General features: G+C 38.9%; 1 protein-coding gene across 1 annotated transcript in view; it reads right to left on the bottom strand.

Moving 5' to 3' along the window:
* SPTA1 (spectrin alpha, erythrocytic 1) overlaps window positions 1-12629 on the bottom strand; it is a 65428-nt gene extending 52799 nt beyond the window's left edge. Inside the window, 8 exon segments of the mRNA XM_076000262.1 lie at window positions 1858-2012; window positions 3441-3585; window positions 4152-4285; window positions 6324-6470; window positions 7275-7415; window positions 9586-9711; window positions 10996-11235; window positions 12347-12629. Coding sequence (XP_075856377.1) covers window positions 1858-2012; window positions 3441-3585; window positions 4152-4285; window positions 6324-6470; window positions 7275-7415; window positions 9586-9711; window positions 10996-11235; window positions 12347-12370 — 1112 coding nt within the window. The 5' untranslated portion in view covers window positions 12371-12629.
* Between the last annotated feature and the right edge of the window lie 3441 nt (window positions 12630-16070).

Genomic DNA, 16070 nt, shown 5'->3' on the forward strand with positions numbered 1-16070 from the left:
TCCCTGATGTACTTCCTGTTACTTAAAGTCTAGTTAAGCTGTCCCCAACCTTTTTGGGATTGGTTTCATGGAAGACAATTTTTCCACGGACTGGCAGGGGAGTAATGGTTTCAAGATGATTCAAGTGCAAATACATTTATTGTGTACTTTATTTCTATTATTATTACATAATCACTTGCCACTCACTGATAGGGTTTTGATATGAGTCTGTAAGCAATTGATTTATTATAGTCTCTGTGCAGTTGAACCTCTCTGCTAAAGATAATCTGTATTTGCAGCCGCTCCCCAGCACTGGCATCACCGCCTCAGCTCCACCTCAGATCATCAGGCATTAGATTCTCATAAGGAGCATGTAACCTATATCCCTCGCATGCGCAGTTTACAGTTAGGGTTCCTGCTCCTATGAGAATCTAATGCCGCTGCTGAGCTGGCAGGAGGCGGAGCTCAGGCAGGATGTGAGTGAAGGGGAGCAGCTGTAAATACAGATGACCGCTTTGCTCACCTCCTGCTGTGCAGCACAGTTCTTAATAGGCCGTGGCTATTGTGCTGGTGGGCAGCCCTGGGGTTGGGGACTGCAGGTCTAGTTCCTTCAGTGGTGCAGGTTGTAAGTCCTTCATTCCAGGTTGTATATTTCTGGGGTAGGTGTGCCATTGTGTGATGTGATATATGGGAATTACGTCTCCATCACTACAAGGTCCCACCTACCCCATAGGTATTTGAAATGGAATAAAGTAATCATACTGCAGCAATAAATAAATACATGCCATATGAATAACAGGAAGCACCCTATGGTAAGAGGGAACTAGAATTAGTGTTAGGATTCCTCATGTGTCTTAGCTCTCTTTTAACCCTATTAATAAAAAATGCAAAAACAGTTACCTATTCCAAAAAATTAAATGCTCACCATTTGGTTTTAAATCATGACAATAAGATAAACACTATCTTCTGGTTAAAGACTAATCATAAGAATTCATTACGGAAATGATGCCTGATTATCAGGGTTTTTTGTAAGCTATTAACCTACATTCAGGAAACAATACTGGAGTTATTTCGATGCTCTTCAGCTTGAAAATTTAGTTCAGCTCCGTAGCTGGAAGCAGGATTTTGAAATGTTTCTTCAACTGCTTTTCCAGTTTTAGGAATGCTTCCATAGCATCCCACGACTTTACAAATGGGAAGACAGTGGGATGGGGGTGAGTGGAGATGTGATGCTGAGTACAGTAGCACCCCTTTATCCATGGGGAAAGCGTTCCAAGTCCCCCAGTGCAAGCCTGACACTCAGGTTAGTACTGAACTCTATCTTTTATATACTATACCTACATATGTATGATAATGTTTCACATATAAATTAGACACAGTAAGAGATTAACAACAATAACCGTTAATAAATAGGACAGTTAAGTAAAGTAAGGATTACTTGAGCACAAGAACTTCTATATTGCAACAGTGGATCTGGTAACTTAGATAGCTACTAAGTGACTGACTAATGGGCTAGACAAAGGAATGATTCGTGTCTGTCCCGGGTGGGAGGCAACAGAAAAGCAAGTGATTTCACCATGCTACTTATAATGGTGCACAATTTAAAACTTGTGAATTGTTTATTTCTGGAATTTTCCATTTAGTATTTTCAGACTGCAGTTGACCTTGGGTAACTGAAACCATGGACAGGTAGGGACTACTATATTATATCAGTCCACAGAAAACTTCCTTTGGTACATTGAATCTGTTGCCGCTACTGAGCAGGCGGTGGAGCTGATTCCCTGGCTGTTTTACACCTTTCACACTTAGTTCTGCTTTTGATATTATATCTGTGCCCAGTAGAGCTAGGCAGAGCCACAGAGAGGAGGAATTTCCCACCAATAAGAAGCCTGCAGTTTTGCATATCTGCTGGTAGCCAGGGCGCGAATGTGCTCCCAGTTGGAGACCAAATCTTCTTTCATCTGCTGGATCTGAGGTGCATCTGAAGGATGGGAAAACGTAAGCTTGTCTGCTTTGGCACATAACTCCTTCACCTTTGGGACGAAAAAGAAACCTAGTAAGAAATCCGAGGACTCTTACTTCTCTTGGCAAAGATTTGCAAAAAAATGTATAGTAAAAACAATCATATGAGTAATGATAATTGGTAAGTATATTTATACTGATACATTATGACACCAACACACTATATTAATAATTATGATTTACTGAGTACGTTTTATCTCTCATCGTGCTAAGCACTTTACACACATTTTCTCATTTTATATTCTTCCTTTAATAATACTATGAGGTAGAAATTATTCTTATTCCCCTTTTATGTGAAAACTAAGAGGTAAAGTATGTATTGGGTCAAAGGTATCCAACTAGTAAGTGTCAGAGCAAGGTTTTCACCTAAGCTGCTCCTTCACGACTATTATACCATTTCCCTAACTATTACTGTGGGAGTTAGAAAGACATTGACTCCAGGGAGGCCAAGAAAATTCCAGTAATGCCAGACCATTTTTAACACAATTCCTGAGTAATGGGGTTAGTAGGGCAAAACGTGGATATGGGTGACTTTGCACATGTTATTACCCCTTTCCTCATACTCGACTGCAATCAGATCTTGTCTAGGGTGTGAGATTTCATTACCATTATTCGTCAGGTCATGGGATTTTATTATTCAGTATTAGGATAAAAGACCAAAAACAAAAACAAAAACAAGGAAGAATAAAAGAAGTAGAAAGGTGGGGGGAGTGTGTAAAAACTGTACACAGGGGCAAGGCTATACGTAAAGCACAGTGAGTGTGGGTCTTTCTGTGGGCTGACTGTCCTGTGGACACTCAGTAGTAATCGGTCTATGTCATAGCTAAAGTTGTGAGGGGAAGAAGTAAAAAACGGGAATCATTCAAGAAAGTAGCCTTGTTCTAAGTGCTAGTGTGCCTGTGCCCACTACGCTAGACATACGAACTGGGATTTCCCAGCTTTTAAAAGGGAATTTAGAGGTGGTTTTAGCAGGTCTCAGAATTTATTACAAGAGGAAAAGAAGAAAATACTTTTCTGATCTACTGAGAGAAGAACAAAAAGAAACAGGATTCAGCTGCAACAGAAGAAAGTGTGGTTAGATGAAAGGAAAGACTGTCTGGCCATGGGGTATTTCACCTAGTGAGATTTGGAAACCATCCTTGGAGGTATGAACTTTTTGTTTTTAAATTGTGAAGTATATTAGAAAAACACTATACGATGTAAGTCATGTATGTATATTTAAATACAAATAATTTTAAATAAAAATAAGGAGTATCCAGTATTGATGTATAAGATATGAATTAAAATAAGGAAGCATATTCAAGTGCCACTGAATTTCTCGTTCATTGAAAAGGGTGAATTTATTGCACCCTCTGGAGGGATGGTGCTGGGCAAGATGACCACCAAATAAATGCCTCTTCCAGCTCAAGGGGCCAGCCATTCCTCTGACAGTGGCTTACCTTGTCATTCATGACTGCAAGGTTTCTCTCAAGTCCCTTGTGACTGTGAAACAGTGCCTCAGAGCTAACAAGGTCTTGGCCATAGTCCTCAGAGCTGAGCAGAGGTTCCTTCTCCTTGATCCATTGGATGGCTTCAGTCACATCCCTGTCAGAGATTGGCAGGAGTTACAACCAAAGAAGATGGCAGGCATTGCACAGCAAGCAGTGCAACAGAGCACACAGCAAGGACCACCTGGGGTCACCCAAGAGCAATGACCTTGCCTTCCCACATACCAATAAAAAGTAACGTAAGATATTCTCGCTTAATAGTTGTTTCCGTTGAGATATTAAGGACCTGGACCTCCTGACAGTTGAGCTTCCAAAGATACTTCACATATCTCGGTAAGCTCTTTATGAATGCTTTCCTTCTTCCCAACTCCACCTTCCACCACCATCTAATTCTCAATCTGCTTTCCTTGCTTCTGCAGAGTTTCCATCACTAAATCACCAGTGCTGTTTTGTTTTTTTTTATTATTATTATTTCTTTGGGCTCTGATCTTCACAACATTGACTTAACTACCTCCTCCCTTGATGTCTCAAAGGCAAGCACATGATCCACTTTGGTTTGAAGTATTGACCACTAATGGCTAACAAGAGCAGAAGGAAGCTAATACAAATAACAAACATCCTGCTATTTTAAAGGTTTCTGTAAAGCGGTGGCCAGATCCCTACCGTTTGAATCGCTGGAGGTCTGCAGCGTCAGACAGGGTTTTCCGTCTCTGGAGAGCCAGGCCGTGGAGACGTTCCCAGGCAGCGTTCACCTCGTTTTGCTTAAACTGAATCACGGGCAGCTCAGGATGGTTCTCCTGCAGAAGGAAACCAACACTGGAGTTATGCAAAGATGAGGTCACATGAAAAATCATTTAAACACAACTCATTTTACATTGGTTCATACTTTGTCAGAAGTGGAGATTGACCTTTGTAGCCAGACACTATATCCCTGCTCCTAGATCTAACCTGATGCACATTTCCAACACCTAGAAAACCAACCAGCCAGCTGTTGTATCCTGTGCCTACAGCACTGAACTAGCCTACTAACACAGGCTGCCCAGCCCTGATGTTATTTTCAGAGCTCTACCTTGCTGATGTTTGCCAAATCCCCTGGAAATGCTGGAAGCCTCAGAAAAGAAGAAAAAAATTCCCTTTGTGAAATATGAGTTAATTTTCCCAAACTCTAGTACTGTGATTCTTCACTCTGTTATGGTCCTAACACCTTTGAAAATCCAAAGAAAACCATTACTCTCTTCCCAGAATTATAGATACACGCTTACACATATGATTTTGCAGAAAATTTTAGGCATTTTTGCAAACCTTCTGAGGCAAAGAGATCTGTGAATACTAGATTAAGCTAGTGGTATCAGCTTGTTTTGATACTTTGCAATTTTTAAGAATTCTCATATGCCCATCTGTTTACTCCTCCTGTCCCCTGTTCTTCCCACTTCCATTTCCACTCCCTAGCCTCTCCAGAAAGAATTTTCTACACTCTCTTTTTTGAGTGTATGGTCCTTTCTATTACAGCAGTGTAGGCCCCACTTCAGAAAAGCAGTGGATATACTGTAAATGTGTTAGATTCATCCTTTCTGAACTAGATTGGGGGAAAAAGGGTGTGCCATTTTGCCACTTCTCCCTTCAAAAAGTGGAGTCTGTCTCCTCAATTCTTGGATTTGAAATGGCCTTTGACTTGTTTACCAACAGAATATGGCAGAAGTAATTTTCTATGGACTCCAGCACCTGGGCCTCAAGAAGCCTTTCGGCTTCTGTTCTTGGCCTCGGGGAACGCTGGCACGTAAAGAAGCGTGGTCTACTGAACAATGAGAGACTACACAGAGAATCCTCATCATCCTCGTCAGGGCCCCAGGTGTGGGATTCAGGCCCCCTGAGATCCTTAACTCATGCTGAGCCACCAAATAACTTCAGCCACCTGAGACACCAGGGGAGACCAGGAGAACAGCCCAGCTGAGCAGCTCAAACATCTGACTCACCGAATTAGGAACAAGTAAGATGTTTGTTGTTTTAAGTTTCATGGTGATTTGTTAGAAAGCAATGGGAAAATGAAATACCTCTGCAATAAAAGAAAAGTGGTGGTAGGATAAAATGTAAGGACTATAGGAAATATGGCCTTAAAAAATTGGAAAATGTAGGTTCTTTTTCTTACTCCAGCACTTATTCATCCTGAAATCTTGGTTCTATTAACATAGGAAGATCATTCTGACTATAGACCTACAATAATAATGAAACCATAAATGGAAAAGCACAATATAGCCAACTGTTGGAGTTTATTTATTTTATAGACATATTTCATATATGTGTATAGACATGTGTGTGTATATATGTATCTCAGAAAACTACATGTACTAGGGTCATTATTCCAACACCGAGACTCTGTGTCTGCTCAGAGGTTGCAAACTATTTAAGTATTTTCTGAAGTAAATAAAAGTAAGTCTACCTCTTTTCCCTTCCTCATCCCCCCAAAATAATCATGTATAATGATATTGTATAAATATATTATGATAGCCCAACATTATTTTATATTCTCTGTTAGTTTATACTTGTTGCTTTATTAAGGAAAGTTTCCCATAAACACTAGTACTGCCTGGTACAAAAGTTTTCTTCTTGTACATTATAGATTTGATTCCACTACACACACAGACACACACACGGAGACTCCATTTCCATAGACTGACAAGTGGCGGATCCAGAGGTGAGAGGAAACTGCCCAGAGCATGTTATTCCATGTTTTTTCACAATGTCCCATCTCCCTCATATCCCACCTACCAATAGCCAGAAGTTCTCACTATGGATCAGAACCCTATTCCTGGAATGACTCTTTTGCTCCCACCTCACCTCGGCACACTCATTGGCATATTGGTTCACTCCATCCACTCTCCCCTCTCGAGCTGCCAGGTCCACTTGGAACTCTTCAAACTTCTTATGCAGAACTTCTGCACGCTCCCAATCCTCACCAAGCTCCACGGACGTTACTATAGCCTCCTATAGATACAGAAAGTTCATTCAGTCACCAGCAATTACTTAGGCCTTCCCGCAGGTCAAAAGAGCCAAACTCCTGCTTGCATTCCCAGGTCAGGTCAGGCGGAAACACACGAGGATGCTGGGAAGAACCCCTCCAGGGAAGAGCCAGAAGTAGGAGTGTATTTCCTGAGATAGCACCTTGGCCCAGGGAACAGTGCTCTTTGAGGCAATCACTTAGCAAGATTGGGGTCATTGTTGGCCAAAGCCCTTGGAAGCACCCTAATGTGTTTTGGATCATGAGGAATAAATTCATCTCCTCTCTACTCAATGCAATATACAGAATATCTACAAAATCATTGCACTAGGCACTTGCTTGTGTTAATCTCCAGTCCTAACTCTCAGAGTATTCTTTAAGTATTTTGAAAAATTAAAAACAAAGCCCACATTATAGGCACTGAGATATAAGAGATTGGAAAAAGTTCTGGCAATACTCTCAGCCAGGCCCCAAAGTAAGAGCAAAAACATAGGAGAAGGAGTTAAAGATCAAGAAGGTGGAAGCAGGGTGAGCCTAGATCATCTTCCAATGCATGGTCTTTGTGTAAGTCTTGCCTTCTCCATATTCATGGCCATACATTTAGACTTATCCCCTACGATGTTCGCCTCTGGAATACTCCTAAATTGTTGCCAAAATTCCTCTGTCTTCCAAGGAGCAAAGTCCAGGAACAGACACCCTGACTCTTTTGTGCATAGTCTGCAGTAAGTGCCTATGGAGTACCCAGCACAGAGTAATGAAAGGTCCTGTATGTTTGCTGTTGAGTCCTATACCTTGTCTCCGATCCACTCTAAGATGTCAGCACACTCCTGCAAGTACTGCTGGAGCTTCAAGGCCCGCAGAAGCAGGAAGCCCTTCTCCTGGGTCACCTCCAGCAGCAGGTCCCACAGGCGGCGCAGTTCCTCCAGATGGGCCTTTGGGGAAGAGAGGCAGAATCCTCAGACACAGAGGCTGTGGAGCAGGGACAGACCCAGAGACGTGTGCAGAAAGGGACTTGGATACAAGTTCCACTCTCATTCATGCATGCATTCATTGCTCAACAAATATTTAAAGGAGGAAATGAGGTACATAAGGAAATAGCTATTAAACCAAGCCAAATATGAGCTTCCATAAGAGAAAATGTTGGGAAATTGCCTTGCGGTTTTAGAAGATGGAATGATTATAAACAATACTACAGGGAAGAAGGATGCATAAAAAGTGCTCATTTGAACTGAGTCTAAAGGAACAGAGATTTTCTTTTCTTTTTTTTTCCCTTTAATTTCATCATCTTATGGAGGTACAAATATTGTTAGGGTTACAAATATTGCCCCTGCCCCCCGTCCCCCCGATGTGTCCAATCCCCCAGTGGTGTGCATCACACACGTTATGGAAGCATACACCCCTTTCCTCCTCCCCCCTACCGCCTGCCCACCACCCGATAAAAAGTTTTTTGGTTTTTTTTTTGACATTTTGGTTACATTGTATATCTCTGCTCTCCCTAAGAAGGGTTAGAGTTATGCCCTTCCCCTCCGAAGTGCTCACCACATCCCTAAGATTGGGTCCCCGCCCCCCCACCGAATCCCTGGTGAGCATTGCCACCATTTGAAAACCATAGTTTTAATCAGTCAGTACCAATTTGATGGCAAGTAGATGTGGGGCCCATTTTCCATGTCTTGTGTTGCCTCGCTTTGGATAATGGGCTTAAGCTTAATCCAGGATTTTTGACAGATAAATGATAGGCATAGCATGTTCTAAGCACAGCAAACAGCAATGGCAAAAGCATAAAAGAAATTTAGCATGAACTGTCTACTGTCTGCCAGAAAGTATAAGAGCTACAACTTTGCTAAGTTATAAATAAATCATTGGCATCAAAACAGTAAGAGTATTTTGGAACTATATAGTTTAAGAGTATATAGAGGACTTTGAATACCAGGTTAGCTCAGAATATTATGTGTTACCTATATTGTGAAATTGAAGGTAACATCTATGTAATATCTTTAGGAATCTTATCTAATCTTATCTATTTCAACTACTCCATTGCTTAGAGTAGCATGTGAACCACATTTCTTCCCTAACCCTGCAGTGGGGTACTGTCTGATACAGCCTTGGTGATGATTATGACAGATGTGACAATGTTTTCAACATCTCTCAAGTATTTTAATTAATGTTGGGGTTGGTCACACACAAAACTGTAAAAATTATTTCCATTTTATGGAAATAAGTAAGTTTTGAGATTTTATTTTAATAACTTCCTCTTTATAATAAGACTCCATTCTGGTTTAAAGTCTGTGTTCCCTGACTGTGTTTTGTTGATAGTAAAATGGGCTAGGATTTTTATGTTACACATAGAAAGACGAGCCCCGGCTTTAAAACAGGTAACGCAGATTTGCTTTGACAATTTAAAAAATGCATAAGCAATAAAAAGTTCACTCACACAAAAAGATTCTGAATTGACCATATTAGCACAAACATTGGGAAGAGTACGTGGATTAAGTCAGAAAATACCTGCTACATTAATAATGGGTTACAGAGTGGTAAATGCTTATTAAAATGGTGGTGATCTTCAGTTCTAGATATTTAGGGAAGATTTTCTAAATACATGAAATTTTAGGATTTTTTTTAAGTAATGGGAGGGGGGACTTTGGAGAGGTACAATAGTAGTGTAGGGTGTGAGGTGTGAAAAGAAAGAGGCATAAAGACAAAGGGAGAAAGATTTTGGAGAAGATTCAAATAAGAGCATTCCTTGTTTGAAGAATTTAATGGACAAAGACACTGAGGTCAGAAGAAATAATTAGAAATAACATTTGAAAAAGCCAATTCATCTGGGAGATGTGGAACAGGCTGAAGGGGGCTCGATCTTGAGCCAGTTTCTTCTACAGTGGCATGAGGAGGAATGTTATGCCTTTTAATGGTAGCTTTTGTTCTTTTCTTCACTCCAAGGAACACAAAGATATCCTATTGCTTTTTCTGCCTCAACCCCCGTGGACGATAGTCAGGCAGGAGCCCTGACTCCAACCCATCCACATGAATGTTTAATATCTGGCAAGCCAACTAAAACCCTGACAACATAATCAGCAATTAGAAGGAGCCCTACCATACTTTTACCTTGGTGTCCTCGTGGGCAAAATGACCCTCAGCAAATCGGACTTCCCTGATTTCTTCCAGGTCAGGAATGACTCTTGATTTTGCTTGCACCTCTGCTGCAAAGGATTGGTGCTTCTGATATTTCCCCTGCAGTTCAGAAATCAGAGTTTATGGCTAAGGAGGCCCAGTCTTGGTGGGAAAGGTTCTCTCTAGGTACAGCCACTGAACACAGGCTCTCAAAGGGTCCCAGGCTCAAAGTCAGAGGCCACAGAGAAAGCCTTTTCCTGTCCCCACTTTTGTCTTATGGAATTTTCAGTAAATACCCTATTATTTTAAAGGCTCAATAGACTCCTATATGAATAAAAGAGTGTAGGGTTTTTCCTCTTCAGAAAAGAGGAATGGCTGAGTTCTACTGAAAGTAGAGCACAATGAGAAGGATGATGGTTATAATATGTTTGTGTTTTTTTTTTTTAATTGAGAGGCTTTTTTTGCATCCTGGGCTCTGTTCTTGTTATGTACTAATTCATCTATTTAATATAGTACAATACTTTGCTCGTATTCTTGGTGCTTCCTGTCCAACATCAATGGCCACTTTCAGGCATATGTAACCCTTTCTCTTGATCACGACTATGCCACGTGCGATAATTCTAGGTGAACAGAAAGGCAAGTAGCTTTCATGAAACTTCTTCTACTGGGTTCTCTCATTTGCACTTAAGAAGAGCCATGAATAGCAATTTGGGGAAACCCTAGAAAAAACCGTGGTGAACTCATGTCCTTCTGAGAAGAGTGGAGAACATTGGTGCTTCAGAAAGCACTGGTGACTTTTGACCCTAATTCCCTTCTGAATGTGGTGGAACATTAAAATCACATGGTTTGCAGAAATTCCTTGAACTTTCAGTTATTGTTTTCCCCATAGCTTAATTTCAGATGGATATTATATCCGTTAAATGCTATCTAGAATGAATTTCCTTTGCAAATAAGACCCCGAAGTTGAAGATGTTGAAGACGTGGCTATTTAGAGGCAGAATTACTGTCCCTAACAGATAGTCTAATCTATCTATTACATTTACCTCCCTACAGTTAACAAGATAAACACTTACATTACGAGAATGTACGATCTGAATGTAAGTTCGTTGTAAGAAACAGTTCTGTGCTTTCAGTGAATAACAAACTAACACTTTTTGTTTGATTTTTTTTCTTTTCTCTGTCTCACACCTCCAACTTTACAAAGGGAAATACACCTTTAGATTTTTCTCTTAATTCAATTCTTAAATTCTTTAAATTCCACTGGCTTATTTTCATTTTATTTTGTTTCAAAATGGAATCCAATTGTACCCACACCCACCCTTTAACATTAACATCAAGAAAACCCTGTTTTCCTCCTTAGAGATCTTAAGGTCTGCTCTGTGGAAGTCAATGGAACATAGTGACCTGTATATTAGTTGGGTCTTCATAGCTCTTATCTTCTGCAATCTTGAGTTTCTCCAAGATCCACTTTTCCAGGTCATCTGCATCTCGCCTGAAAACCTGGTAGTGATAGGACTCCTCAAGCTTCTGACCCCTCTCAGCAACCAGCTCCTTGAACCTCCGGTACCGAGTCAACACCTCTTGACGCCTCTCCTGGATCTCTTCAGCTGTTTCCAAAACTTTTGGTCCACTGCTCTCCATCACCTGCAGGTTAAAAAGCTTCTGTCTATTGCTAGTTCTCAAATCTCAAGATTGCTACCTCTTACACATTCTGACACATTCACTCATGTTGGCCTCACATTCAAATATCCTTAAGCCTGTGAATGCCTATTGTTAGAAGGGCTGTAAAGTATTTATGTAATTTTTAACCAAGTATAATTATTGTTTAAGCTAAAACTTCTCGATTATCCAGAAGACTCTCCCAACTTTTCACATAAATTTGTACTAACATTTACTAAGTCCTATATATAAAATTAAACTGAACTGATGAGGGAAAAAGTTTAAATTAGCAAAAATTCAGAATTGTAGATAGAAATGTAATTTTATTGCTTTCAAAGGCTAACATGGTGTAGACAAGTACTGGTTATTCTGAACTTAACAAATAACTAAGAATGGCTTGCAATTAACTTCGTGAATGATATTATATGCAATAGCATGAAATATTATTTTCTCCGTACTTAAAAATAAAGCTTACATATTATTTATTCTTTTTATTTGCTTTATTCACAAATACTACAAATCAAGCATTTTGTCATCCTCTACCCAATTATCACAAATTTCAAAGTATTAGCATCTCTGTAATTGGTTTTTGAAACATAAAACTTTGTAGTATCAAGCAACATAAAATATCCTTTTCCCATAGAAGAAGCTAACTTATTTGTTACAATCCCCAGCAAAGTCATCATGGGGTATACCTTCATTTATCTGGGTATGGGCACCATTTTCCCTAGCTTACTCAACCAGAGCATTTAATATTTAAATTTAGTCTCTCTTTATTCTTCCTAATTATAATTGTTACTCTGTGAATTGCCATTACTAGTCTAACTATAGAATTAGACCATTCCATGGGAACTCAAATATTTATGGGTATTGTTTTGCTCCAATTACCTAGTTGTTCTCTGTGGGAACGAACTTCAGTCATTGCTGGGTTTTGGTGCTATGTATAGACATAAGATTATTGCTTAATGTTTAAAAGTCACAAAAAGATAGTTAAAATTAAAATTCTCTAGTTCTTAAAAGCCAAAAAATAAATATTATATACCCTGTGAAAGAGCATATGGAAAGTGTAAAGAAGACAACTTAATTATGTACTCACAGTTTCCTTTGGAAAGTGCTCCATTTTTCTAAAGGTGTAGAACCTGGTGAGATAAAATGTATCAGAGAAAAAAAGAGAGGGAGGGAAAGACAGACAATTCACATGGAACTGTCTAGTCTAATTCAAATAGGAATGACAGAAACGTTATGTGGCAAAGAGCCACACAAAAAAAAGTCCTCTTGCTTGATCCTAGAAACCCGCCAGTCATAGACAATCAACATTAAAATCAACATTATCATCAGGAGACAGAAGACATGTTTAGCTTAGGGAGCTGCTAACTTTCACAGATGCTGGGTGACTCAGCAGTTTTGGGGGCTATGACTCTCAGAGTTACTCAATAAGACTTCACAAAAATGAAAGCTAGGTATTTTGACGAAAAATTAGGAAAAAAACAGATATAGATATAAAACAAAGAGTCTATTTTAAGGTGGTGGCTTTTTCTTTGATTAGTTTTAGATTTTACAATTTCTGAGAATCAAAAAGCATTAAGGAATTCTGGATTGCCCATTCTTCTGACCTTTGCAGAGCTTCAAAAACTAAGGGCATGGGTATGTTCTTTTTTCAACCTATCCCTAGGAAATACAACTCACCAACTTCATCAAAACTCAACTGCAAATTTTTAACAGCCTTTAAATCAACAGACTATCCTGATTTTTGCTGTAGAGTTTTACCCGATATGAGGAGAAGATTTTATTCCTGACCTCATAGATTTGCTTTTTAAAAATTTGATTCAGTTGTACTCATGGTCATTTAAATGGAAGGATACATGAAGGTGTTTATTTGCATTTCATGAAACAAAAATTAGGATACCTCACTTGACAAACTATTATTAATGTCACAGAAGATTTGAAAATGTGACTGACTTTTATAATAACATATGGGATACAAAGCACCCTATTTCATGTATTATTTTTTTTTTTATTTTTTTTTTTTTGAGACAGAGTCTCGCTTTGTTGCCCAGGCTAGAGTGAGTGCCGTGGCATCAGCCTAGCTCACAGCAACCTCAAACTCCTGGGCTTGAGTGATCCTTCTGCCTCAGCCTCCCGGGTAGCTGGGACTACAGGCATGCGCCACCATGCCCGGCTAATTTTTTATATATATATCAGTTGGCCAATTAATTTCTTTCTATTTATAGTAGAGACGGGGTCTCGCTCTTGCTCAGGCTGGTTTTGAACTCCTGACCTTGAGCAATCCGCCCGCCTTGGCCTCCCAAGAGCTAGGATTACAGGCGTGAGCCACAGCGCCCGGCCTCATGTATTATTTTTACTGAAGAAAAAAAGGAGGCAAAAATTCTTTTCAAAGCCATAGCTCTTTTAGGCTGTCTTACAAAAGTAAAATAAATAAGCAAAAAGAAAATAGTGGGTTGGTTTTAGACCTTCCTATAAGGCACTGGGCTATCCATGCTAAACTTTATTCCAGTGTAAATTCAGTTTGAATAATCTAGCTTTCATGATCTACCAGAGGAGATTTCAATTCTACATTTGTCCTTTCCCCTGTTCTTGAATCATCACATCCAGAGAAAGTGAGAGTCCTTTACATTTTCATCTTGAAAGTCTGGATTACTTCAATTTTCCATAAAGTTTCATTATATCCAAATCAAATTTAATACTAAAGGCAGGAGCACACGTATAGAGAATGCACTATTTCACATGCTCTGAGCAACCTTTGTCTAGAGTTGGGATGGGGAAGGGATATCATTTTACTTTTATTTAAGATATAAGAACCAACATCTATTGAATATCTACCATATGTTAATTTATATATTGACATGATCAATTTACATTAAATTATAATCTTTAGAAGATTCTGAAAAGCAGGTATTATCATCCTCATTTTTATATGAGAAAAGAGTCTCTGGAAGGCAAGATTTTATTCTATGATTATTCGGTTTCAAAGTATTTAAGCAAAGAGTGAAATCCATGTCAATAAGAACGATCATGCAACTCTGCTCCTCAAGTTTTTTAGTCAATCTTCACTTAGTCCACCACTATTTTTTGGTTTTGTTCCCCATTTTCAGGGTCATCTCACCAAGAGCACCAGCCATGTGATAATCTGTGACCAAGAAGGCCCAGTAGAAATAGTATGGCCAATCAGTAGGGCTGACCATCATGAAATTTAAAAAGAAATGTCTCTTCAATACATGATTTTGGGAAAATTGCATATTCACATACAAAAGAATGAAATTGGGCTCCAATCTTACACCAGGCACAAAAATCAACTCAAAATGAATTAAAGGCTTAAATGTAAGACTTGAAATTGTCAAACTCTTAGAAGAAAACATGGGGGCAAAGCTTTATAACACTGATCATGGCAATGACACAGGCAACAAAAGCAAAAATAGATAAATGAGACCTCACCAGACTAAAAAACGTCTGCACAGCAACTAAAAAAAATCAATAAAAGCAAACATGTCAATTATAAAATGGAATAAAATAATTGAATATATCTGATAAAGGGTTAAAATCCAAAATGTATAAGGAACTTCTTCAAATCAGTCAACAGCAAAAACACTACAAAAAAATTTTAAAATCCACTAAGGACTTAAATAGATATTTCTCCAAGGAAGACATACGATTGGCCAATAGGTATGTACAAATGTGCTCAACATTATTAATCATCAGGGAAATACATATCAAACCCACACCTGTTAGGATAGCTGTTTCCAATAGAAAAAAAAAATAAAACAAAAGATAATGAAAATATTGCTGTGGATGTGGAGAAATTTGACTCCTTGTACACTGTTGACAGGAATGTAAAATGGTGCAACCATTATGGAAAACAGTATGAAAAACTGAAAAATGGAACTACCATATAATCTAGCAATCCTATTTCTGGGGATATATCCAAAAATAATTTAAATCAGAATTATGAAGATGTATTTGCACTCCTATGTTTATTGCACTATTATTAACAATTTTCAAGATATGGAAATAGTCTAACTGTCTATTTACAGATCAATGGATAAAGAAAATGTGGTGTACACATACAATAGAATGATCTGCAGTATTAAGAAAAAAGGAAATCCTGCCATATATGACAACATGGGTAAACCTTGAGGAAATCATGCTAGTGAAATAAGCCAGTCACACGAGGACAATTACTGCATGATGCCACTTATATGAAGTATATAAAATAATCCAACTCATAGAAACAGAGAGTAACGTGGTGGTTGTCAAGGGTTGGGAAAAGGGGAAATGAGAAGTTGCTAATTAGTGGGTATAAAGTTTCAGTTATACAAGATGATGAAGTTCTAGAGCTGTGCTAAACAACATTGTGCCTTTACATAACACTATATTAATATTAAAAATATAGTATTGTGCTCTTAAAAATATCAGAGGGTAGATCTCATATTAATTGTTTTTACCACATTAAGAAATATATAAAAACACCAGTCGCTAGAGCCAGGTAGCAACGTGGAGGTCCACAGGAGACACTCAGGGAACAAGTTCGATTCATCAAACCAGATGAGCTACTGTGTTTTCAGTCACTGAAGGCAAGAGAGATTCATGGCAGAGTTTACTCTGATTGTTACTCTGGCAGTTGCTGAATTTAAATTCAGTCCTACATTGTCTTCCCAGCCCGTTGAGACTGAAAGATTCTCCAGTTGGTAATTAAGTTTGTAATTATTATGACTAGATCAGGGCGTATCCCTGGAATAGAGAGGTGGGGACACAATGACAAAATCTTATACCCTGGTGGCTTAACACTTGGACCTCTGACCTTC

Source organism: Microcebus murinus, chromosome 2, assembly GCF_040939455.1.
Source record: "Microcebus murinus isolate Inina chromosome 2, M.murinus_Inina_mat1.0, whole genome shotgun sequence".
Classification (NCBI taxonomy): domain Eukaryota; kingdom Metazoa; phylum Chordata; class Mammalia; order Primates; family Cheirogaleidae; genus Microcebus; species Microcebus murinus.